At 46.0% G+C, this 26,827-nt stretch overlaps 1 protein-coding gene across 1 annotated transcript in view; it reads left to right on the forward strand.

The window, feature by feature from the left end:
* ahr1b (aryl hydrocarbon receptor 1b) overlaps positions 1 to 26,827 on the forward strand; it is a 251,541-nt gene that overhangs the window by 38,797 nt on the left and 185,917 nt on the right. Inside the window, exon 2 of the mRNA XM_041200813.1 lies at positions 20,261 to 20,448. Within this exon, the coding sequence (XP_041056747.1) occupies positions 20,261 to 20,448 (188 nt within the window). The remainder of the gene's footprint in view (positions 1 to 20,260; positions 20,449 to 26,827) is intronic.

Raw genomic sequence — 26,827 nt, forward strand, 5'->3', positions numbered from 1 at the left:
TGCAGACTGAGGCATTGGGGGTTAATACAGACTGAGGCATTGGGGTTAATACAGACTGAAACATTGGGGGTTAATACAGACAGGGGCATTGGAGTTAATACAGAGTAAGTAATCGGGGTTAATACAGACCGGGGCATTGGGGTTAATACAGGCTGAGTATTTTGGGTTAATACAAACTGGGACATTGGAGGTTAATATGTACTGACATGTTGTGGGTAATACAGGCTGTGAGATTGAGGTTAATACAGACAGGAACATTGGGGTTCAGAGAGACTGGGACATTGGGGTTGATACCGACTGGGACATTGGGTGTTAATACCGACTGGGACATTTGAGCCTAATATAGACAGGGACATTGGGGTTAATGCAGACTGGGGCATTGGGGTTAATGCAGACTGGGGCATTGGGGTTAATACAGACTGAGGCATTGGGGTTAATACAGACTGGGGCATTGGGTTAATACAGCCTGGGACATTGGGGTTAATACAGACTGGGACATTGGGGTTAATACAGACTGGGACATTGGGGTTAATACAGACTGGGGGGTTGGGGTTAATACAGACTGTGAGATTGGGGTTAATACAGACTGTGACACTGGGGCATAGTATGAACAGGGACATTGGGGTTGATACAGACTGGAGCATTGGGGTTAATACAGACTGAGGCATTGGGGTTAATACAGACTGAGGCATTGGGGTTAATACAGACTGGGGCATTGGGGTAATACAGACTGGGACATTAGAGTTTAATACCGACTGGGACGTTGGGGTTAGTGCAGACTGAGACATTGGGGTTTAATACCTATGGGACATTGGGGGCTAGTATAGACTGGGACATTGGGGTTAATACAGACTGAGACTTTGGGGTTAGTGCAGACTGAGACATAGGGAGTTAATACAGACTGGGAAATTGGGGTTAATACAGACTGGGAAATTGGGGTTAATACAGACTGGGGCATTGAGGTTGATATAGTCTGAGAGATTGGGGATAATACAGACTCGGCATTGGGGTTAATACAGACTTGGCATTGGGGTTAATATAGACTGGACATTGGGGTTAATACAGACTGGGAGATTGTGGTTAATACAGACTGGGAGATCGGGTTTAATACAGACTGGGAGATTGGGTTTAATACAGACTGGGAGATTGGGTTTAATACAGACTGGGAGATTGGGTTTAATACAGACTGGGAGATTAAGTTTAATACAGACTGGGAGATTGTGGTTTTTACAGACTGGGAGATTGTCGTTAATACAGACTGGGAGATTGGGGTTAATATAGACTGGGAGATTAGGGTTAATCCAGACTGGGTGATTGTGGTTAATCCAGACTGGGAGATTGGGGTTAATCCAGACTGGGAGATTGGGGTTAATACAGACTGGGAGTTTGGGGATAATACAGACAGGAGCATTGTAGTTAATACTGACTGAGTGATTGGGGTTAATACAGACTGGGACATTGGAAGTTAATGTGGGCTGACATTTTAGGGGGTAATACAGTTTGTGAGATTGAGGTTGATACAGACTGGAACATTGGGGTTCATACTGACTGGGACATTAGAGGTTAATACAGACTGGGACATTGGGGCTTAATACAGACTGTGGCATTAGGGTTAATACAGACTGGGGCATTAGGGTTAATACAGACTGGGGCATTGGGGTTAATACAGACTGGGACATTGGGGTTAATACAGCCTGGGGCATGGGGCTTAATACAGGCTGAGTGATTGGGGTTGATACACACTGGGAGATTGGGGTTAATACAGACTGGGGCATTGGGTTTAATACTGACTGTGACATTAGGGGTTAATACCAACTGGGTCATTGGGGATAATACAGACTGGGGCATTGGGTTTAATACTGACTGGGACGTTTGGGTTTAATACCGACTGGGACATTGGGGGCTAGTGTAGACTGGGACATTGGGGTTAATACAGACTGAGACTTTGGGATTAGTGCAGACTGAGACATAGGGGGTAAATACAGACTGAAACATTGGCAGTTAATACAGACAGGGGCATTGGAGCTAATACAGAATAAGTAATCGGGGTTAATACAGACTGGGGCATTGGTGTTAATACAGGCTGAGTGATTGGGGTTAATACAGACTGTGACATTGGGGTTTAATATGTACTCACATGTTGTGGGTAATACAGGCTGTGAGACTGAGGTTAATACAGACTGGAACATTGGGGTTCAGAGAGACTGGGACATTAGGGGTTAATACCGACTGGGACATTGGGTGTTAATACCGACTGGGACATTGGGGCCTAATATAGACAGGGACACTGGGGCTTAATGCAGACTGGGACATTGTGGTTAATGCAGACTGGGGCATTGGGGCTAATACAGACTGGGGCATTGGGGCTAATACAGACTGGGGCATTGGGGCTAATACAGACGAAGTGATCTGTGTTATTACAGACTGGGGCATTGGGGTTAATACAGACTGGGGCGTTGGGGTTAAGCTAGACTGAGGCATTGGGGTTAATACAGACTGAGGTATTGGGGTTAATACAGACTGAGGCATTGGGGTTAATACAGACTGAGACATTGGGGGTTAATACAGACTGAGGCATTGGGGTTAATACAGACTGAGACATTGGGGCTAATACAGACTGGGGCATTTGGGTAATACCGCCTGGGACATTAGGGGTTAATACCGACTGGGACATTAGGGTTAATACAGACTGGGACTTTAGGGTTTAATACCGACTGGGACATTGGGGTTAGTGCAGACTGAGACATTGGGGTTAATACAGACTGGGACATTGGAGTTAATACAGACTGAGACTTTTGGGGTTAGTGCAGAATGAGACATATGGAGTTAGTATAGACTGGAAAATCGGGGTTAATACAGACTGGGGCATTGAGGTAGATATAGGTTGAGAGATTGGTGTTAATTCAGACTGAGGCATTGGGGTTAATACAGACTGGGGCATTGGGGTTAATTCAGACTGGGAGATTGGGGTTAAGACAGACTGGGACACTGGGGCCTAATATAAACAGGGACATTGGGGTTAATACCGACTGGGACATTGGGGTTAATACAGGCTGAGTGTTTGGGGTTCATACAGACTGGGACATTGGGGGTTAATACGGACTGGGACATTGGGGCCTAATATAGACAGGGACATTGGGGCTTAATGCAGACTGGGACATTGTGGTTAATGCAGACTGAGACATAGGGAGTTAATATAGACTGGGAAATCGGGGTTAATACAGTCTGGGGCATCGAGGTTGATTATAGGTTGAGAGATTGGGGTTTATACAGACTGGGCATTGGGGGTTAATACAGACTGAGACATTGGGGGTTAATGCAGACTGGGAAATTGGGGTTAATACAGACTGGGGCATTGAGGTTGATATAGTCTGAGAGATTGGGGTTAATACAGATTCGGCATTGGGGTTAATGCAGACTTGGCATTGGGGTTAATATAGACTGGACATTGGGGTTAATACAGACTGGGAGATTGTGGTTAATACAGACTGGGAGATTGGGGTTAATATAGACTGGGAGATTAGGGTTAATCCAGACTGGGTGATTGGGGTTAATCCAGACTGTGAGATTGGGGTTAATCCAGACTGTGAGATTGGGGTTAATCCAGACTGGGAGATTGGGGTTAATCCAGACTGGGAGATTGGGGTTAATACAGACTGGGAGTTTGGGGATAATACAGACAGGAGCATTGTAGTTAATACTGACTGAGAGATCGGGGTTAATACAGACTGGGGCATTGGCGTTAATACAGCCTGAGTGATTGGGTTAATACAGACTGGGACATTGGAAGTTAATGTGGGCTGACATGTTAGAGGGTAATACAGTTTGTGAGATTGAGGTTAATACGGACTGGAACATTGGAGTTCATACTGACTGGGACATTAGAGGTTAACACAGACTGGGACATTGGGGCTTAATACAGACTGTGGCATTAGGGTTAATACAGACTGGGGCATTAGGGTTAATACAGACTGGGGCATTGGGGTTAATTCAGACTGGGACATTGGGGTTAATACAGACTGGGACATGGGGCTTAATACAGGCTGAGTGATTGGGGTTAATATACACTGGGAGATTGGGGTTAATACAGACTGGGGCGTTGGGTTTAATACTGACTATGTCATTAGAGGTTAATACCGACTGGGACATTGGGGATAATACAGACTGGGGCATTGGGTTTAATACTGACTGGGACGTTAGGGTTTAATACCGACTGGGACATTGGGGGCTAGTGTAGAATGGGCCATTGGGGTTAATACAGACTGAGACTTTGGGATTAGTGCAGACTGGGACATTGGGGTTAGTGCAGACTGAGACATTGGGGTTTAATACTGACTGGGAGATTGGGGTTAATACCGACTGGGCCATTGGGGTTAATACAGCATGGGAGGTTGGGCTTAATACAGACTGGGAGGTTGGGCTTAATACAGACTGGGGCTTGGGGTTGATACAGGCTAGGGCATTAGGTTAATATAGACTGGGAAATGGGGTCAATACAGACTGGGAGATTGGGGTTAATACAGACTAGGAGGTTGGGGTTAATACAGACTGGGAGGTTGGGTTAATACAGACTGGGAAGTTGGGGTTAATACAGACTGAGAGATTGGGGCTAATACAGACTGAGAGACTGGGGCTAATACAGACTGAGAGACTGGGGCTAATACAGACTGAGAGACTGGGGCTAATACAGACTGAGAGACTGGGGTTAATACAGACTGGGAGGTTGGGGTTAATACAGATTGAGAGACTGGGGCTAATACAGACTGAGAGACTGGGGCTAATACAGACTGAGAGACTGGGGCTAATACAGACTGAGAGACTGGGGCTAATACAGACTGAGAGACTGGGGCTAATACATACTGAGGGACTGGGGCTAATACAGACTGCGAGATGGGTGAATACAGACTGCGAGACTGTGGCTAATACAGACTGAGAGATTGGGGCTAATACATACTGAGGGACTGGGGCTAATACAGACTGCGAGACTGGGGCTAATACAGACTGAGAGATTGGGGTTAATACAGACTGAGAGACTGGGGTTAATACAGACTGAGAGACTGGGGTTAATACAGACTGCGGCATTGCGGTTAACACAGACAGGGGCATTGGGGTTGATACTGGCTGGGGCATTGGAGTTAAAACAGACAGAGATTTGGGTTAATACAGACGGGTAGATTGGGCTTAATACTGATTGGGAGATTGGGGTTAATAGAGACTGCGAGGTTGGGGTTAATACCGACGGGGAGGTTGGGGTTAATACAGACTGAGGCTTGGGGTTGATACAGGCTAGGGCATTGGGTTAATACAGAGTTGGAAATGGTGTTCATACAGACTGGGAGATTGGGGTTAATGCAGACTGGGAGATTGGGGTTAATGCAGACTGGGAGATTGGGGTTAATGCAGACTGAGAGATTGGGGTTAATGCAGACTGAGAGACTGGGGCTAATACAGACTGAGAGACTGGGGCTAATACAGACTAAGAGACTGGGGCTAATACAGACTGAGAGACTGGGGCTAATACAGACTGAGAGACTGGAGTTAATACAGGCTGGGAGATTGGGGTTAATACAGACTGGGGCATTGTGTTTAATACAGACTGGGGCATTGGGGTTGATACCGGCTGGGGCATTGGGTCAATACAGACTGAGAGATTAGGTTTAATACAGAGTGAGAGATTGGGTTTAATACAGAGTGAGAGATTGGGTTTAATACAGAGTGAGAGATTGGGTTTAATACAGAGTGAGAGATTGGGTTTAGTGCAGAGTGAGAGATTGGGTTTAGTGCAGAGTGAGAGATTGGGTTTAGTGCAGAGTGAGAGATTGGGTTTAGTGCAGAGTGAGAGATTGGGTTTAGTGCAGAGTGAGAGATTGGGTTTAGTGCAGAGTGAGAGATTGGGTTTAGTGCAGAGTGAGAGATTGGGTTTAGTGCAGAGTGAGAGATTGGGTTTAGTACAGAGTGAGAGGTTGGGTTTAGTACAGAGTAAGAGGTTGGGTTTAGTACAGAGTGAGAGATTGGGTTTAGTACAGAGTGAGAGATTGGGTTTAGTACAGAGTGAGAGATTGGGTTTAGTACAGAGTGAGAGATTGGGTTTAGTACAGAGTGAGAGATTGGGTTTAGTACAGTGTGAGAGATTGGGTTTAGTACAGAGTGAGAAATTGGGTTCAGTACAGAGTGAGAGATTGGGTTTAGTACAGAGTGAGAGATTGGGTTTAGTACAGAGTGAGAGATTGGGTTTAGTACAGAGTGAGAGATTGGGTTTAGTACCGAGTGAGAGATTGGGTTTAGTACAGAGTGAGAGATTGGGTTTAGTACAGAGTGAGAGATTGGCTTTAATACAGAGTGAGAGATTGGCTTTAATACAGAGTGAGAGATTGGGTTTAATACAGAGTGAGAGATTGGGTTTAATACAGAGTGAGAGATTGGGTTTAATACAGAGTGAAAGATTGGGTTTAATACAGAGTGAGAGATTGGGTTTAATACAGAGTGAGAGATTGGGTTTAATACAGAGTGAGAGATTGGGTTTAATACAGAGTGAGAGATTGGGTTTAATACAGAGTGAGAGATTGGGTTTAATACAGAGTGAGAGATTGGGTTTAATACAGAGTGAGAGATTGGGTTTAATACAGAGTGAGAGATTGGGTTTAATACAGAGTGAGAGATTGGGTTTAATACAGAGTGAGAGATTGGGTTTAATACAGAGTGAGAGATTGGGTTTAATACAGAATGAGAGATTGGGTTTAATACAGAGTGAGAGATTGGGTTTAATACAGAGTGAGAGATTGGGTTTAATACAGAGTGAGAGATTGGGTTTAATACAGAGTGAGAGATTGGGTTTAATACAGAGTGAGAGATTGGGTTTAATACAGAGTGAGAGATTGGGTTTAATACAGAGTGAGAGATTGGGATTAATACAGAGTGAGAGATTGGGATTAATACAGAGTGAGAGATTGGGTTTAATACAGAGTGAGAGATTGGGTTTAATACAGAGTGAGAGATTGGGTTTAGTACAGAGTGAGAGATTGGGTTTAATACAGAGTGAGAGATTGGGTTTAATACAGAGTGAGAGATTGGGTTTAATACAGAGTGAGAGATTGGGTTTAATACAGAGTGAGAGATTGGGTTTAATACAGAGTGAGAGATTGGGTTTAATACAGAGTGAGAGATTGGGTTTAATACAGAGTGAGAGATTGGGTTTAATACAGAGTGAGAGATTGGGTTTAATACAGAGTGAGAGATTGGGGTTAATACAGAGTGAGAGATTGGGGTTAATACAGAGTGAGAGATTGGGGTTAATACAGAGTGAGAGATTGGGGTTAATACAGAGTGAGAGATTGGGGTTAATCCAGACTGAGAGATTGGGGTTAATCCAGACTGGGTGATTGGGGTTAATCCAGACTGGGAGATTGGGGTTAATCCAGACTGGGAGATTGGGGTTAATCCAGACTGGGAGATTGGGGTTAATACAGACAGGAGCATTGTAGTTAATACTGACTGAGTGATCGGGGTTAATACAGACTGGGGCATTGGCGTTAATACAGCCTGAGTGATTGGGTTAATACAGACTGGGACATTGGAAGTTAATGTGGGCTGACATGTTAGAGGGTAATGCAGTTTGTGAGATTGAGGTTAATACGGACTGGAACATTGGAGTTCATACTGACTGGGACATTAGAGGTTAACACAGACTGGGACATTGGGGCTTAATACAGACTGTGGCATTAGGGTTAATACAGACTGGGGCATTAGGGTTAATACAGACTGGGGCATTAGGGTTAATACAGACTGGGGCATTGGGGTTAATTCAGACTGGGACATTGGGGTTAATACAGACTGGGACATGGGGCTTAATACAGGCTGAGTGATTGGGGTTAATACACACTGGGAGATTGGGGTTAATACAGACTGGGGCATTGGGTTTAATACTGACTGTGTCATTAGAGGTTAATACCGACTGGGACATTGGGGATAATACAGACTGGGGCATTGGGTTTAATACTGACTGGGACGTTAGGGTTTAATACCGACTGGGACATTGGGGGCTAGTGTAGAATGGGCCATTGGGGTTAATACAGACTGAGACTTTGGGATTAGTGCAGACTGGGACATTGGGGTTAGTGCAGACTGAGACATTGGGGTTTAATACTGACTGGGAGATTGGGGTTAATACCGACTGGGCCATTGTGGTTAATACAGACTGGGAGGTTGGGCTTAATACAGACTGGGAGGTTGGGCTTAATACAGCCTGGGAGGTTGGGCTTAATACAGACTGGGGCTTGGGGTTGATACAGGCTAGGGCATTAGGTTAATATAGACTGGGAAATGGGGTCAATACAGACTTGGGAGATTGGGGTTAATACAGACTAGGAGGTTGGGGTTAATACAGACTGGGAGGTTGGGTTAATACAGACTGGGAAGTTGGGGTTAATACAGACTGAGAGATTGGGGCTAATACAGACTGAGAGACTGGGGCTAATACAGACTGAGAGACTGGGGCTAATACAGACTGAGAGACTGGGGCTAATACAGACTGAGAGACTGGGGCTAATACAGACTGAGAGACTGGGGTTAATACAGACTGGGAGGTTGGGGTTAATACAGATTGAGAGACTGGGGCTAATACAGACTGAGAGACTGGGGCTAATACAGACTGAGAGACTGGGGCTAATACAGACTGAGAGACTGGGGCTAATACAGACTGAGAGACTGGGGCTAATACAGACTGAGAGACTGGGGCTAATACAGACTGAGAGACTGGGGCTAATACAGACTGAGAGACTGGGGCTAATACAGACTGAGAGACTGGGGCTAATACATACTGAGGGACTGGGGCTAATACAGACTGCGAGACGGGTGAATACAGACTGCGAGACTGTGGCTAATACAGACTGAGAGATTGGGGCTAATACATACTGAGGGACTGGGGCTAATACAGACTGCGAGACTGGGGCTAATACAGACTGAGAGACTGGGGTTAATACAGACTGAGAGACTGGGGTTAATACAGACTGAGAGACTGGGGTTAATACAGACTGAGAGACTGGGGTTAATACAGACTGCGGCATTGCGGTTAACACAGACAGGGGCATTGGGGTTGATACTGGCTGGGGCATTGGAGTTAAAACAGACAGAGATTTGGGTTAATACAGACGGATAGATTGGGCTTAATACTGATTGGGAGATTGGGGTTAATAGAGACTGTGAGGTTGGGGTTAATACCGACGGGGAGGTTGGGGTTAATACAGACTGAGGCTTGGGGTTGATACAGGCTAGGGCATTGGGTTAATACAGAGTTGGAAATGGTGTTCATACAGACTGGGAGATTGGGGTTAATGCAGACTGGGAGATTGGGGTTAATGCAGACTGGGAGATTGGGGTTAATGCAGACTGAGAGATTGGGGTTAATGCAGACTGGGAGATTGGGGTTAATACAGACTGAGAGGCTGGGGCTAATACAGACTGAGAGACTGGGGCTAATACAGACTGAGAGACTGGGGCTAATACAGACTAAGAGACTGGGGCTAATACAGACTGAGAGACTGGGGCTAATACAGACTGAGAGACTGGAGTTAATACAGGCTGGGAGATTGGGGTTAATACAGACTGGGGCATTGTGTTTAATACAGACTGGGGCATTGGGGTTGATACCGGCTGGGGCATTGGGTTAATACAGACTGAGAGATTAGGTTTAATATAGAGTGAGAGATTGGGTTTAATACAGAGTGAGAGATTGGGTTTAATACAGAGTGAGAGATTGGGTTTAATACAGAGTGAGAGATTGGGTTTAGTACAGAGTGAGAGATTGGGTTTAGTACAGAGTGAGAGATTGGGTTTAGTGCAGAGTGAGAGATTGGGTTTAGTGCAGAGTGAGAGATTGGGTTTAGTGCAGAGTGAGAGATTGGGTTTAGTGCAGAGTGAGAGATTGGGTTTAGTGCAGAGTGAGAGATTGGGTTTAGTGCAGAGTGAGAGATTGGGTTTAGTGCAGAGTGAGAGATTGGGTTTAGTGCAGAGTGAGAGATTGGGTTTAGTGCAGAGTGAGAGATTGGGTTTAGTGCAGAGTGAGAGATTGGGTTTAATACAGAGTGAGAGATTGGGTTTAATACAGAGTGAGAGATTGGGTTTAATACAGAGTGAGAGATTGGGTTTAATACAGAGTGAGAGATTGGGTTTAATACAGAGTGAGAGATTGGGGTTAATACAGAGTGAGAGATTGGGGTTAATACAGAGTGAGAGATTGGGGTTAATACAGAGTGAGAGATTGGGGTTAATCCAGACTGGGAGATTGGGGTTAATCCAGACTGGGAGATTGGGGTTAATCCAGACTGGGAGATTGGGGTTAATCCAGACTGGGAGATTGGGTTTAATCCAGACTGGGAGATTGGGGTTAATCCAGACTGGGAGATTGGGGTTAATCCAGACTGGGAGATTGGGGTTAATACAGACAGGAGCATTGTAGTTAATACTGACTGAGTGATCGGGGTTAATACAGACTGGGGCATTGGCGTTAATACAGCCTGAGTGATTGGGTTAATACAGACTGGGACATTGGAAGTTAATGTGGGCTGACATGTTAGAGGGTAATGCAGTTTGTGAGATTGAGGTTAATACGGACTGGAACATTGGAGTTCATACTGACTGGGACATTAGAGGTTAACACAGACTGGGACATTGGGGCTTAATACAGACTGTGGCATTAGGGTTAATACAGACTGGGGCATTAGGGTTAATACAGACTGGGGCATTAGGGTTAATACAGACTGGGGCATTGGGGTTAATTCAGACTGGGACATTGGGGTTAATACAGACTGGGACATGGGGCTTAATACAGGCTGAGTGATTGGGGTTAATACACACTGGGAGATTGGGGTTAATACAGACTGGGGCATTGGGTTTAATACTGACTGTGTCATTAGAGGTTAATACCGACTGGGACATTGGGGATAATACAGACTGGGGCATTGGGTTTAATACTGACTGGGACGTTAGGGTTTAATACCGACTGGGACATTGGGGGCTAGTGTAGAATGGGCCATTGGGGTTAATACAGACTGAGACTTTGGGATTAGTGCAGACTGGGACATTGGGGTTAGTGCAGACTGAGACATTGGGGTTTAATACTGACTGGGAGATTGGGGTTAATACCGACTGGGCCATTGTGGTTAATACAGACTGGGAGGTTGGGCTTAATACAGACTGGGAGGTTGGGCTTAATACAGCCTGGGAGGTTGGGCTTAATACAGACTGGGGCTTGGGGTTGATACAGGCTAGGGCATTAGGTTAATATAGACTGGGAAATGGGGTCAATACAGACTTGGGAGATTGGGGTTAATACAGACTAGGAGGTTGGGGTTAATACAGACTGGGAGGTTGGGTTAATACAGACTGGGAAGTTGGGGTTAATACAGACTGAGAGATTGGGGCTAATACAGACTGAGAGACTGGGGCTAATACAGACTGAGAGACTGGGGCTAATACAGACTGAGAGACTGGGGCTAATACAGACTGAGAGACTGGGGCTAATACAGACTGAGAGACTGGGGTTAATACAGACTGGGAGGTTGGGGTTAATACAGATTGAGAGACTGGGGCTAATACAGACTGAGAGACTGGGGCTAATACAGACTGAGAGACTGTGGCTAATACAGACTGAGAGACTGGGGCTAATACAGACTGAGAGACTGGGGCTAATACAGACTGAGAGACTGGGGCTAATACAGACTGAGAGACTGGGGCTAATACAGACTGAGAGACTGGGGCTAATACAGACTGAGAGACTGGGGCTAATACATACTGAGGGACTGGGGCTAATACAGACTGCGAGACGGGTGAATACAGACTGCGAGACTGTGGCTAATACAGACTGAGAGATTGGGGCTAATACATACTGAGGGACTGGGGCTAATACAGACTGCGAGACTGGGGCTAATACAGACTGAGAGACTGGGGTTAATACAGACTGAGAGACTGGGGTTAATACAGACTGAGAGACTGGGGTTAATACAGACTGAGAGACTGGGGTTAATACAGACTGCGGCATTGCGGTTAACACAGACAGGGGCATTGGGGTTGATACTGGCTGGGGCATTGGAGTTAAAACAGGCAGAGATTTGGGTTAATACAGACGGATAGATTGGGCTTAATACTGATTGGGAGATTGGGGTTAATAGAGACTGTGAGGTTGGGGTTAATACCGACGGGGAGGTTGGGGTTAATACAGACTGAGGCTTGGGGTTGATACAGGCTAGGGCATTGGGTTAATACAGAGTTGGAAATGGTGTTCATACAGACTGGGAGATTGGGGTTAATGCAGACTGGGAGATTGGGGTTAATGCAGACTGGGAGATTGGGGTTAATGCAGACTGAGAGATTGGGGTTAATGCAGACTGGGAGATTGGGGTTAATACAGACTGAGAGGCTGGGGCTAATACAGACTGAGAGACTGGGGCTAATACAGACTGAGAGACTGGGGCTAATACAGACTAAGAGACTGGGGCTAATACAGACTGAGAGACTGGGGCTAATACAGACTGAGAGACTGGAGTTAATACAGGCTGGGAGATTGGGGTTAATACAGACTGGGGCATTGTGTTTAATACAGACTGGGGCATTGGGGTTGATACCGGCTGGGGCATTGGGTTAATACAGACTGAGAGATTAGGTTTAATATAGAGTGAGAGATTGGGTTTAATACAGAGTGAGAGATTGGGTTTAATACAGAGTGAGAGATTGGGTTTAATACAGAGTGAGAGATTGGGTTTAGTACAGAGTGAGAGATTGGGTTTAGTACAGAGTGAGAGATTGGGTTTAGTGCAGAGTGAGAGATTGGGTTTAGTGCAGAGTGAGAGATTGGGTTTAGTGCAGAGTGAGAGATTGGGTTTAGTGCAGAGTGAGAGATTGGGTTTAGTGCAGAGTGAGAGATTGGGTTTAGTGCAGAGTGAGAGATTGGGTTTAGTGCAGAGTGAGAGATTGGGTTTAGTGCAGAGTGAGAGATTGGGTTTAGTGCAGAGTGAGAGATTGGGTTTAGTGCAGAGTGAGAGATTGGGTTTAATACAGAGTGAGAGATTGGGTTTAATACAGAGTGAGAGATTGGGTTTAATACAGAGTGAGAGATTGGGTTTAATACAGAGTGAGAGATTGGGTTTAATACAGAGTGAGAGATTGGGGTTAATACAGAGTGAGAGATTGGGGTTAATACAGAGTGAGAGATTGGGGTTAATACAGAGTGAGAGATTGGGGTTAATCCAGACTGGGAGATTGGGGTTAATCCAGACTGGGAGATTGGGGTTAATCCAGACTGGGAGATTGGGGTTAATCCAGACTGGGAGATTGGGTTTAATCCAGACTGGGAGATTGGGGTTAATCCAGACTGGGAGATTGGGGTTAATCCAGACTGGGAGATTGGGGTTAATACAGACAGGAGCATTGTAGTTAATACTGACTGAGTGATCGGGGTTAATACAGACTGGGGCATTGGCGTTAATACAGCCTGAGTGATTGGGTTAATACAGACTGGGACATTGGAAGTTAATGTGGGCTGACATGTTAGAGGGTAATGCAGTTTGTGAGATTGAGGTTAATACGGACTGGAACATTGGAGTTCATACTGACTGGGACATTAGAGGTTAACACAGACTGGGACATTGGGGCTTAATACAGACTGTGGCATTAGGGTTAATACAGACTGGGGCATTAGGGTTAATACAGACTGGGGCATTAGGGTTAATACAGACTGGGGCATTGGGGTTAATTCAGACTGGGACATTGGGGTTAATACAGACTGGGACATGGGGCTTAATACAGGCTGAGTGATTGGGGTTAATACACACTGGGAGATTGGGGTTAATACAGACTGGGGCATTGGGTTTAATACTGACTGTGTCATTAGAGGTTAATACCGACTGGGACATTGGGGATAATACAGACTGGGGCATTGGGTTTAATACTGACTGGGACGTTAGGGTTTAATACCGACTGGGACATTGGGGGCTAGTGTAGAATGGGCCATTGGGGTTAATACAGACTGAGACTTTGGGATTAGTGCAGACTGGGACATTGGGGTTAGTGCAGACTGAGACATTGGGGTTTAATACTGACTGGGAGATTGGGGTTAATACCGACTGGGCCATTGTGGTTAATACAGACTGGGAGGTTGGGCTTAATACAGACTGGGAGGTTGGGCTTAATACAGACTGGGAGGTTGGGCTTAATACAGCCTGGGAGGTTGGGCTTAATACAGACTGGGGCTTGGGGTTGATACAGGCTAGGGCATTAGGTTAATATAGACTGGGAAATGGGGTCAATACAGACTTGGGAGATTGGGGTTAATACAGACTAGGAGGTTGGGGTTAATACAGACTGGGAGGTTGGGTTAATACAGACTGGGAAGTTGGGGTTAATACAGACTGAGAGATTGGGGCTAATACAGACTGAGAGACTGGGGCTAATACAGACTGAGAGACTGGGGCTAATACAGACTGAGAGACTGGGGCTAATACAGACTGAGAGACTGGGGCTAATACAGACTGAGAGACTGGGGTTAATACAGACTGGGAGGTTGGGGTTAATACAGATTGAGAGACTGGGGCTAATACAGACTGAGAGACTGGGGCTAATACAGACTGAGAGACTGGGGCTAATACAGACTGAGAGACTGGGGCTAATACAGACTGAGAGACTGGGGCTAATACAGACTGAGAGACTGGGGCTAATACAGACTGAGAGACTGGGGCTAATACAGACTGAGAGACTGGGGCTAATACAGACTGAGAGACTGGGGCTAATACATACTGAGGGACTGGGGCTAATACAGACTGCGAGACGGGTGAATACAGACTGCGAGACTGTGGCTAATACAGACTGAGAGATTGGGGCTAATACATACTGAGGGACTGGGGCTAATACAGACTGCGAGACTGGGGCTAATACAGACTGAGAGACTGGGGTTAATACAGACTGAGAGACTGGGGTTAATACAGACTGAGAGACTGGGGTTAATACAGACTGAGAGACTGGGGTTAATACAGACTGCGGCATTGCGGTTAACACAGACAGGGGCATTGGGGTTGATACTGGCTGGGGCATTGGAGTTAAAACAGACAGAGATTTGGGTTAATACAGACGGATAGATTGGGCTTAATACTGATTGGGAGATTGGGGTTAATAGAGACTGTGAGGTTGGGGTTAATACCGACGGGGAGGTTGGGGTTAATACAGACTGAGGCTTGGGGTTGATACAGGCTAGGGCATTGGGTTAATACAGAGTTGGAAATTGTGTTCATACAGACTGGGAGATTGGGGTTAATGCAGACTGGGAGATTGGGGTTAATGCAGACTGGGAGATTGGGGTTAATGCAGACTGAGAGATTGGGGTTAATGCAGACTGGGAGATTGGGGTTAATACAGACTGAGAGGCTGGGGCTAATACAGACTGAGAGACTGGGGCTAATACAGACTGAGAGACTGGGGCTAATACAGACTAAGAGACTGGGGCTAATACAGACTGAGAGACTGGGGCTAATACAGACTGAGAGACTGGAGTTAATACAGGCTGGGAGATTGGGGTTAATACAGACTGGGGCATTGTGTTTAATACAGACTGGGGCATTGGGGTTGATACCGGCTGGGGCATTGGGTTAATACAGACTGAGAGATTAGGTTTAATATAGAGTGAGAGATTGGGTTTAATACAGAGTGAGAGATTGGGTTTAATACAGAGTGAGAGATTGGGTTTAACACAGAGTGAGAGATTGGGTTTAGTACAGAGTGAGAGATTGGGTTTAGTACAGAGTGAGAGATTGGGTTTAGTGCAGAGTGAGAGATTGGGTTTAGTGCAGAGTGAGAGATTGGGTTTAGTGCAGAGTGAGAGATTGGGTTTAGTGCAGAGTGAGAGATTGGGTTTAGTGCAGAGTGAGAGATTGGGTTTAGTGCAGAGTGAGAGATTGGGTTTAGTGCAGAGTGAGAGATTGGGTTTAGTGCAGAGTGAGAGATTGGGTTTAGTGCAGAGTGAGAGATTGGGTTTAGTGCAGAGTGAGAGATTGGGTTTAGTGCAGAGTGAGAGGTTGTGTTTAGTACAGAGTGAGAGGTTGGGTTTAGTACAGAGTGAGAGGTTGGGTTTAGTACAGAGTGAGAGGTTGGGTTTAGTACAGAGTGAGAGATTGGGTTTAGTACAGAGTGAGAGATTGGGTTTAGTACAGAGTGAGAGATTGGGTTTAGTACAGAGTGAGAGATTGGGTTTAGTACAGAGTGAGAGATTGGGTTTAGTACAGAGTGAGAGATTGGGTTTAGTACAGAGTGAGAGATTGGGTTTAATACAGAGTGAGAGATTGGCTTTAATACAGAGTGAGAGATTGGCTTTAATACAGAGTGAGAGATTGGCTTTAATACAGAGTGAGAGATTGGCTTTAATACAGAGTGAGAGATTGGCTTTAATACAGAGTGAGAGATTGGCTTTAATACAGAGTGAGAGATTGGGGTTAATACAGAGTGAGAGATTGGGTTTAATACAGAGTGAGAGATTGGCTTTAATACAGAGTGAGAGATTGGCTTTAATTCAGAGTGAGAGATTGGGATTGATACAGAGTGAGAGATTGGGATTGATACAGAGCGCGAGATTGGGGTTGATACAGAGCGCGAGATTGGGGTTGATACAGAGCACGAGATTGGGGTTGATACAGAGCGCGAGATTGGGGCTGATACAGAGCGCGAGATTGGGGTTGATACAGAGCGCGAGATTGGGGTTGATACAGAGCGCGAGATTGGGGTTGATACAGAGCGCGAGATTGGGGTTGATACAGAGCGCGAGATTGGGGTTGATAGAGAGCGCGAGATTGGGGTTGATAGAGAGCGCGAGATTGGGTTTGATAGAGAGCGCGAGATTGGGTTTGATAGAGAGCGCGAGATTGGGTTTGATAGAGAGCGCGAGATTGGGTTTGATAGAGAGCGCAAGATTGGGTTTGATAGAGAGCGCGAGATTGGGTTTGATAGAGAGCGCGAGATTGGGTTTGATAGAAAGCGCGAGATTGGGTTTGATAGAGAGCGCGAGATTGGGTTTGATAGAGAGCGCGAGATTGGGTTTGATAGAGAGCGCGAGATTGGGTTTGATAGAGAGCGCGAGATTGGGTTTGATAGAGAGCGCGAGATTGGGTTTGATAGAGAGCGCGAGATTGGGTTTGATAGAGAGCGCGAGATTGGGTTTGGTAGAGAGCGCGAGATTGGGTTTGGTAGAGAGCGCGAGATTGGGCTTGGTAGAGAGCGCGAGATTGGGCTTGGTAGAGAGGGCGAGATTGGGTTTGGTAGAGAGGGCGAGATTGGGTTTGATAGAGAGGGCGAGATTGGGTTTGATAGAGAGGGCGAGATTGGGTTTGATAGAGAGGGCGAGATTGGGTTTGATAGAGAGGGCGAGATTGGGTTTGATAGAGAGGGCGAGATTGGGTTTGATAGAGAGGGCGAGATTGGGTTTGATAGAGAGGGCGAGATTGGGTTTGATAGAGAGGGCGAGATTGGGTTTGATAGAGAGGGCGAGATTGGGTTTGATAGAGAGGGCGAGATTGGGTTTGATAGAGAGGGCGAGATTGGGTTTGATAGAGAGGGCGAGATTGGGTTTGATAGAGAGGGCGAGATTGGGTTTGATAGAGAGGGCGAGATTGGGTTTGATAGAGAGGGCGAGATTGGGTTTGATAGAGAGGGCGAGATTGGGTTTGATAGAGAGGGCGAGATTGGGTTTGATAGAGAGGGCGAGATTGGGTTTGATAGAGAGGGCGAGATTGGGTTTGATAGAGAGGGCGAGATTGGGTTTGATAGAGAGGGCGAGATTGGGTTTGATAGAGAGGGCGAGATTGGGTTTGATAGAGAGGGCGAGATTGGGTTTGATAGAGAGGGCGAGATTGGGTTTGATACAGAGGGCGAGATTGGGTTAAAACCGACTGAGAGGTCGGAGTTGATACAGGCTAGACATTGGGCTTGATGCAGACAGAGCGATTGGGCTTGATGCAGACAGAGCGATTGGGCTTGATGCAGACAGAGCGATTGGGCTTGATGCAGACAGAGCGATTGGGCTTGATGCAGACAGAGCGATTGGGCTTGATGCAGACAGAGCGATTGGGCTTGATGCAGACAGAGCGATTGGGCTTGATGCAGACAGAGCGATTGGGCTTGATGCAGACAGAACGATTTGGCTTAATGCAGACTGAGAGACTGGGGTTCATGCAGACTGAGAGACCGTGGCCCATGCAGACTGAGAGACCGTGGCCCATGCAGACTGAGAGACCGGGGCCCATGCAGACTGAGAGACCGGGGCCCATGCAGACTGAGAGACCGTGGCCCATGCAGACTGAGAGACCGGGGCCCATGCAGACTGAGAGACCGTGGCCCATGCAGACTGAGAGACCGTGGCCCATGCAGACTGAGAGACAGTGGCCCATGCAGACTGAGAGACCGTGGCCCATGCAGACTGAGAGACCGGGGCCCATGCAGACTGAGAGACCGGGGCCCATGCAGACTGAGAGACCGGGGCCCATGCAGACTGAGAGAACGGGGCCCATGCAGACTGAGAGACCGGGGCCCATGCAGACTGAGAGACCGGGGCCCATGCAGACTGAGAGACCGGGGCCCATGCAGACTGAGAGACCGGGGCCCATGCAGACTGAGAGACCGGGGCCCATGCAGACTGAGAGACCGGGGCCCATGCAGACTGAGAGACCGGGGCCCATGCAGACTGAGAGACCGGGGCCCATGCAGACTGAGAGACCGGGGCCCATGCAGACTGAGAGACCGGGGCCCATGCAGACTGAGAGTCCGGGGCCCATGCAGACTGAGAGACCGTGGCCCATGCAGACTGAGAGACCGTGGCCCATGCAGACTGAGAGACCGGGGCCCATGCAGACTGAGAGACCGGGGTCCATGCAGACTCACATGTTAGTGGGTAACACAGGCTCGGAGATTGAGTTTAATACAGACTGGGACATTGGGGTTTATACAGACTGAGACATTGAGGGTTAATTCAGACTGAGACATTGAGGGTTAATTCAGACTGAGACATTGAGGGTTAATACAGACTGAGACATTGAGGGTTAATACAGACAGGGACATTGGTGTTTAATACTGACTGAGTGCTCGGGGTTAATACAGACTGGGAGATCGGGGTTAATACAGACTGGGAGATCGGGTTTAATACAGGCTGAGAGATTGGGATTAATATAGACTGACATTTGGTGTAAATGGAAACTGTCATTTGGTTTATTGCATACTAAGTGTAACCTTCAGCCTTGGAATGAAAAGTGACAAGTAACATTCACGCCACCCGAGTGCCAGGCAATCAAGACAGAATCTAGCCATCGCCCCTTGACCTTCAATGTTCTTACCATCACTGAATCCCCCACAATTAGCATCCTGGGAGTTAGCACTGACCAGAAACTGAACTGGACTAGCTATATAAATATTGTGGCTACAAGAGCAGGTCAGAGGCTGGGAAGTCTGTGATGAGTAACCCACCCTCCTGACTCCCCAAAGCCTGTCCACCTCTACGAAGCACAAGTCAGGAGTGTGATGGAATACTCCCCACTTGCCTGGACAAGTGCAGCTCCCACAGCACTCAAGAAGGTTGACACCATCCAGGACAAAGCAGCCTGTTTGATCGGCCTTCCTATGCACCACCTTAAACATTCACTCCCTCCACCACTGACGCACAGTAGCAGCAGTGTGTTTACCATCTACAAGATGCACTGCAGGAACTCACCAAGGCTCCTTCGTCAGCACCTTCCAAATCCACAGCCACTACCAGCTAGAAGGACGAGGGCAGCAGATAGATGGAAACACCACCACCTGGATGTTCCCCTCCAAGTCACTCACCATCCTGACTTGGAAATATATCACCGTTCCTTCACTGTCGCTGGGTCAAAATCCTGGAACTCCCTCCCTAACAGCACTGTGGGTGTACCTACACCACATGGACTGCAGCGGTTCAAGAAGGTGGTTCACCACCACCTTCGCAAGGGCAATTAGGGGTCAGCAATAAATCACATCCTGTGAAAGAATAAAGAAAAGGATGAAAATTGGGACTTTGGGGTTAATGGAGAAGTGAGATTGCGGGGTTAATGCAAATTGTAGAAAAGGCTTAGTGCAACTGGCATGTGGGCAAATGGTGCAAACTCTTGCCACGGTGTTTAATTACAGCTGTGATAGTACAGCCTGAAGACCCGTGTGCAGAGGTGGCCGCCAGTCTGTGTTACGTGGGTGCGTTGATGTGTGTTGTTCTGCCTGTTGTCAGGGTGAAGCCTGTGTTGGCCGATGGAATAAAATCCAACCCTTCCAAGCGGCACCGTGACCGGTTAAACTGTGAATTGGACCGCTTGGCCGGCCTGCTGCCTTTCACCGAAGATGTGACTTCCAGCTTGGACAAGCTCTCCATCCTCCGCCTCAGCGTCAGCTACTTGCGATCCAAGACTTTCTTCCGGGGTGAGTTGAGGGGCGGGGTGTGGCGTGGTGTGTGTGTGTGTGTGTGCCTGGGCGCAATGTCCTTATGGTGGGCAGTGGGGAGTGAAGAAGCCAGCTCCCCAGAGGCAGTGGATGGCTGCTGCTATCTTGGTGATGCAGTTGGTGGAGTGGAGAGTCAGAGTTAGAGGAATTTTATAGATACTGCACACAAAGGGCTAACATATACTTCATATGTTCCCCTACATTACAATAGTGACTACACTTCAAAAGTACCCCATTGGGTTGGGCTGTTGAGAGGCATTTTATAGATACCAGTCTTTTGTTCCTGATGACCTGGACATTGCTCCTTCGGTAACAAGGGCCGTCTGTGTTCTTTCTAACGTACCACATCTCCTGCTGGGCAAATTAGACCATCTCTTGGAAAGGCTGCAATGTCTTCGCGTAAAACATTGTCTTTAAAATATTTTAGAACAATAATTTCTTGATGTCACGTCTTTTTTAAAAAAAATTATTGGCTTTTTGTGCAGATTAATAATAATTTGAGGGTTTATTTTTTGTGTGGGTGCTGTGGGAAGCAACTACCTTTTGGAGAAATTCGCAACCTGGCTCTGCATTATTTTTGCAACATCTTTGGCTTGCAAAACAGCGAGTAATGGGGTGGTGAAAGGAGAAGGTTAATTCTGTTTAAAATATATTCAGTGGGGGGGGGGGGGGGGGGGGGGGGGGGGGGGGGGTCTGTTTCCATCGTAGCCCAGTGGATCGCTTGATTTAATTTGACATTCTTGACCACTCAAGCTTAAACGTTGCGTTCCTTTTTTCACTGCTGTGGAGTAAAACTGAGCAACTATTTAAAATTGTGCATCGCTTTTCACTGGTGCTAAGAAATACACCCGCGGTTTGTTTAAATATTTATACGAAATATGCTAATCAGGTCAAAGTAACTGAGTAAAATTAATGCACGAGCTGGAATCAGTGTATTCCTTGTGTTTGTTCTGAAACTGAAACTGGATTGAGAGGATATGGAAGAGTGAATATTCCCACCACTTTAACTGAACCAAGGCTGGCAAAAATATTTTTTCGATCTTGCCCTGATGCTTCATTTCTGTTCAACTGACGCACTGCAGGGTTTTTCTTCCCCTATGGTAGCATTAATAATTTAGAAAAAAAAAATGCTATTTAAAGAATTTATAAAATGGATGGGAGTGAAACAGTCTGCAGTTAAACTCTGTTTGATTGCCTATGTAAGGCAGCAAACTAGGAAGGAGGTTCAAGGAAGCCTGGTTTGGCTTTTCGGACATGTAGAGGTCGGAAGGAAATTCTGAGGAGGATTAAAAAATCTTCAGTTTGCGCCTTGTGTTGGATTTGTTCGGGTAGCTCTGCTAATGACTTGCTGGAGTCACTGAGGGACATGAAAAAAGTCCCTCATTTGCTACCTTCATCTTCATTAAGAACATGGCAGGTTTCTTTTATAACCATAACCTTGCGCCTGGTGGGTGGAAGCGGTGTTTAAGTAATGGATCCCATTAACAACTAGTCACAGTCCAGCATCAGTTGCACAGTTAAAAGCAAAAGTACTGCAGATGTTGGAAATCTGGAACAGTTGCAAAGTGCCCGATTAACTTGGGATGGGGTGGATAGCAAAATATTGAAATAACCCTTGAAGTGTTTGTCAAGGAGGCACATTTTTCTAACGTGTTATTAATGGTGGTGCATTTTCTAAAAAAAAAAACTGGATCGATTGCTCGTGCTTGAAAAATAAATGGTGCATTTATTTCTCAAGGAGCTTGGCTCGATGTAGCTGCGTAAAAAAAACTGGACCCAGCAGAGCCACCAGGTTCAGATTTCCCCAGCAGCGATCTTTTAATTCATATCAGGGTACAACTCAATCCCTTCATTCCTTTGTAAATGTAAACCCACTCTCCCAACTCTTCCCCTCTTTATGGTAATTAATTCCTCAATACCCTGCAGAGGCCTGGTTCCTCTTTAAGTGAGAGATTTCGACAATGTTGACCAGAGTCCTGGAATGCAGGATAATGAAAGTGGAATTTTGCTTATTTACCCCTGTAAACCGGGTCTTGGGCTATAGAAAATAACAATCCTTTTATTTTTGGCAAAGCCAGTAGGTCTTTGCTTCCGTAGAAAAACAGATGTAATCACTGACTGTAATCCCCAAAACACTTGTACAAATCCAAGAATCAATCCCGTGAAGTAAAAACGGAATTAGACTTGTTCAGTTGTCGGCGGCTTTGGTGATTATGTGTTAACAAGTCTGAACAAGAGTTCACCAGCTTCAAGCATGTTGAGGATTGAATGCACTATTCCCCATTAACTTACCTCTGACAACACTTAATCACCCTGCTTAATCAAGTCTGTTGAGGAATTGGCAAAAAGTTTCAAAACTCGGAAGTATATATGCGCCACAGACCAGTTTTCAGCTTTTAATGATTTCCTGTAAAGTCTGGGAACCACATACTAACTTGTGAGCTCTCCCAGGGAGGAGGTAATTGTAAGTTATTGTGTCACTGTTCAAATCATCCGGCATAACTTTGAGTTCATTGAGATCTCTGTGGACCTGCACCAAGTCCTTCACCCAACACGGGCATCCTCATTCACCAACATTGACTCCCAGTCTGACAGCATCTCATTATTAAAATTTCCTACCCTGTTTGCAAGTTCCTCAACCCCCCCAACCTGTCTCTGTAACCTCACCTAGCCCTACAACATTCTGCCCGACGCTTAACTCATGTGCATCCTGCATTTCCTTCATCTCACCATTGGCCGTGCATTCAACCCCCTGGGTATTAAAATCCAGAATTCCCTGCCTAAATCTCTCTGTATACTGACTGCATGTCCCTCCTTATGGCACTCTTTAAAACTTACCTTTTAGATCAACATTTTTGTTCCATGAGCTACTGGAGTAGCAGCAATTTTTGCCTGTTTCGGTACCTGGGGCATTAAAGGTGCCATATAAATGCTTTATTGTTGCTGAATCTATTAGATACATGAGATAACTGGTCAAAGCTGAGGTACTCAAAAGGGAATTGGATAGCTATCTGAAAAGAAGGAATGTGCAAGGTTACGGGGTTAAGGTGGAGGAGTGGGACTAGGTGGAATGCTCTTTCAGAGAGCCAGTGCAGACTCGATGGGCAGAATGGCCTCCTTCTGCACTGTAAAGATTCTGTGGTTCTGTGAAACGCTTACCTTCAATCAGTGATGCGAATTGGTTTGATATGCAGATCACCAGGCACAGTGACCTGATGCTGTGCTGAGTCTGTAGAGCTGGGCTGTGGTTGGGGGTTGGGCAAAGTATTCCTGGATATGGAGAAGGGGGAAAAAAAATCAGCTTGGGTTCTAAATCTGGACCGAGGTAAGTATTGAGTGATTCCTGCAGAGAGAGTGTACGCATTTATCTGTGTGGATGTTTGTGTCTGTAAATGTGTTGTATTTGCATATGATGACAGCATTAAGCTTGGTGATGTTCATTTCCATGAATCAGCAGCCTCGTGTCACTGTCTAGACTCGAAAATGATGAGAAGGTGGAATTTGCTACCATGTGAAGTAGCTGAGGCGAATAATATAGATTCATTTAAGGTGAAGGTAGATATTGACATGAGGGAGAAAGATATGCTGTTAGGGTGGGATGAAAAGGGCTGAAAGGAGGCTTGTGTGGAGCAGCGAGAACCAGTTGGGCTGAGTGGCCTGTTTCGGTGCTGTAGACCTGAAGCTTGCTGTGGCACTCCGAGATTTTCGGAACATTCTACTTCCTAGCTTTGTGCGCCTGGAGGTGCTGAGGCAATCCAATGCTGATCACGTCCAAGACTCCTCCTGCTCATTGAGATAAAAGCAAAAAACTGCGGATGCTGGAAATCCAAAACAAAAATAAAAATAAAGATAAAAAGAGTCGGTATGACTCTTCTGTTGAAGGGTCATACGTGCCCGAAACGTTAACTGTGTCCCTCTCCGCGGATGCCGCCAGACCTGCTGGGTTTTTCCAGGTGTTTTTACTTTTTATTTTTGTTCCTCCTGCTCATTGTCGCTCAACTCCACAAAACCACATTTGCCGCATTGCTGCTAACGTGACAACCCTGTGCAAAGTGGAAAGCTTATCCAACACTTCAAACGGAGGGTAGATGGCCGTTAATGTTGTAAGTGTCAAAAAAATGAAAATCTGGAAAGCGCAGGCATAAATCCACGTGGGTGAGTGATGGATGAATTAGACAGACAGTTTTATAAGGGACGAGTGAAGGTGGTTTATGGCAGTGGGAAACATCATCGCCTAGAACAGAATGGGTTAAGAAAGGAACCACCTTTTACTAATAATTGTGCCCCAACCTGAACATTGGGAATATGTGATATCTCGTTATTCTTTTCATTGCTTGGTAGTTCCTGTCAGCTGCTATCACTGTAAATGAGAAAGACTAACCAGTGGTGGAAAATTATCGATAATAGCAATCAGCTGCAGGACTTCAGGCTTCCTGGTATTATTTTGATTCTGATTTGTAATGTGTGGTATTTAGTTTTCACAGGTTATAAATGAAACTGGAGGGAGGTGTACTGAGATTGAGCATGTGGTTTGTTTAATGTGAGAGGAACTTGACCTTTTCTTTGCTAATGTCTTGTCTATGGTTTGGTGAAATGGCTCTCAGAGGCTGACGATAAAATCCACACCATTTCAGTGGAGGAGAGAAAAATTATATAGCATTTTTTGTGACCATCAACACCTTGCAAAGTGTTTTACAGGTAATGAAGTATTTTTGAAGTGTAGTCACTGTCATGACTCACTGGGGATAGTGCGCTGTAATGTCAAGCCCCACTGCTCCCTGAGCTGTGACAAATGGGAAAAGTTTGACCAAACCACCAGATTGCCCCAATTCTACCCAACTGTTTAATTGAGGTTAACAGAATATTGGCACCAGGTCTGTAAACTTAACAAGTAAATAACTGTTTATTGAACAACTGTTGTTTACTAGTAGCAAAAGAAAGAAATATGAACTGCTAACTTCTAACTCAATAACTTAAACTCTACCCCCTTCTTACACCCCTGTATATACACACACACACACACACACACACACACACACACTCACATATAAGACACACAAAACATGGATTTTAAGGGTGAGATAAAACAGTTCAATAGCACCAATCCGGAGTACAAGATTAGATCGTTGATCTTGACTGATGTCTTCCAAATTCCTTGCTGTTTGTTGTTGATGATACGAGGTGGTCTCCCAGCACTTTCAGTCTGTGGTTCATTGGTTGAAAAACTTGCTTTTCAATGTCTCAGCTGGTGATTTTTCCCCTTTTCCTCTTGACAGGGGTTTTCAGAGGAAGCAGATCACAGAGATATGAGGGATAGCCAACTAGCTATTATGGCAGAATTGCTGGAATCTTATAAACACAGGAGAGAGAGGTTTCACGTCTTCCCTCTTTTCAGGCTAGGAGATGTTCTGCCAGCACTGTTACTACACAAAACCCTGGTCACCTGATTAGGAGCCAATTCAAATGCTGTCGTTGGGCAGCTCCCCTTAGTCCAGAACACGTTTCCAGCACCATCCTGTTCTCTTATGGCACCCTACGCTCCAGGATAACAACATTGTAGATATTCCTCATCCTGCTCTTGTGAACATGTCTTTCAGCTGCAGCCATGATAGTTTTTAAAGCCACAGTCAAATTTTAAAACCACAGTCCAAGAAATTTTTTTTTAAAAAGTTCTTTACGTCACGGTTGTAATGCAGGAATGTGACAGCCAATTTGTACAAAGCAAGCTCCCACAAACAGCGTGATAGTGACCAGATAATCTTTTTTTTTGTGATGTTGACTGAGGGATGAATATTGGCTAGGGCACCAGGGAGAACTCTTCTTTGAAGCAGTGCCGCGGGATCTTCTATATCCACCTCACCAAGTAGATGGGGCCTTGGTTTAACATCTCAATGACGGCACCACCAACAGTGTAATGCATCCTTAGGAACGCACTGGAGTGTCAACCTTGATTTCTACGCTTAAGCCCCAGAGTGGGAGTTGAGCCTGGGGGCTGTGTTACTCAGAAGCAAGTCTGGCACCAACTGAGCCCTCAGTGATACTTTTCAACTGATGCCCACTCTCAGCGTGGGCAGCTCGCAAAGAACCTTTCCAAATGTCCTTGCACCCTCCGGACGAGGAGTAGAGTTGGACGTGTGCTGTTTGGTGACTGAAGCTTCAAGTTGGGAAATGGGCTGATGTTTCAGTGATCTGAAAGATGTGCATTGCCCAATGTGCTATCGAAATTGGAACTGACTATCATGCAGCACATGCTTAAAAACAGGTAAAGGGGAAGCTGATTTTGCTTCTCTCCCAAGCTGTAGGAATATATCGATTTTTTTTTTTCAAGGACAGTTAAACCCTGAATTGTGGAGCAGGA

Source organism: Carcharodon carcharias, chromosome 12 (genome assembly GCF_017639515.1).
Source record: "Carcharodon carcharias isolate sCarCar2 chromosome 12, sCarCar2.pri, whole genome shotgun sequence".
NCBI classification, from domain to species: domain Eukaryota; kingdom Metazoa; phylum Chordata; class Chondrichthyes; order Lamniformes; family Lamnidae; genus Carcharodon; species Carcharodon carcharias.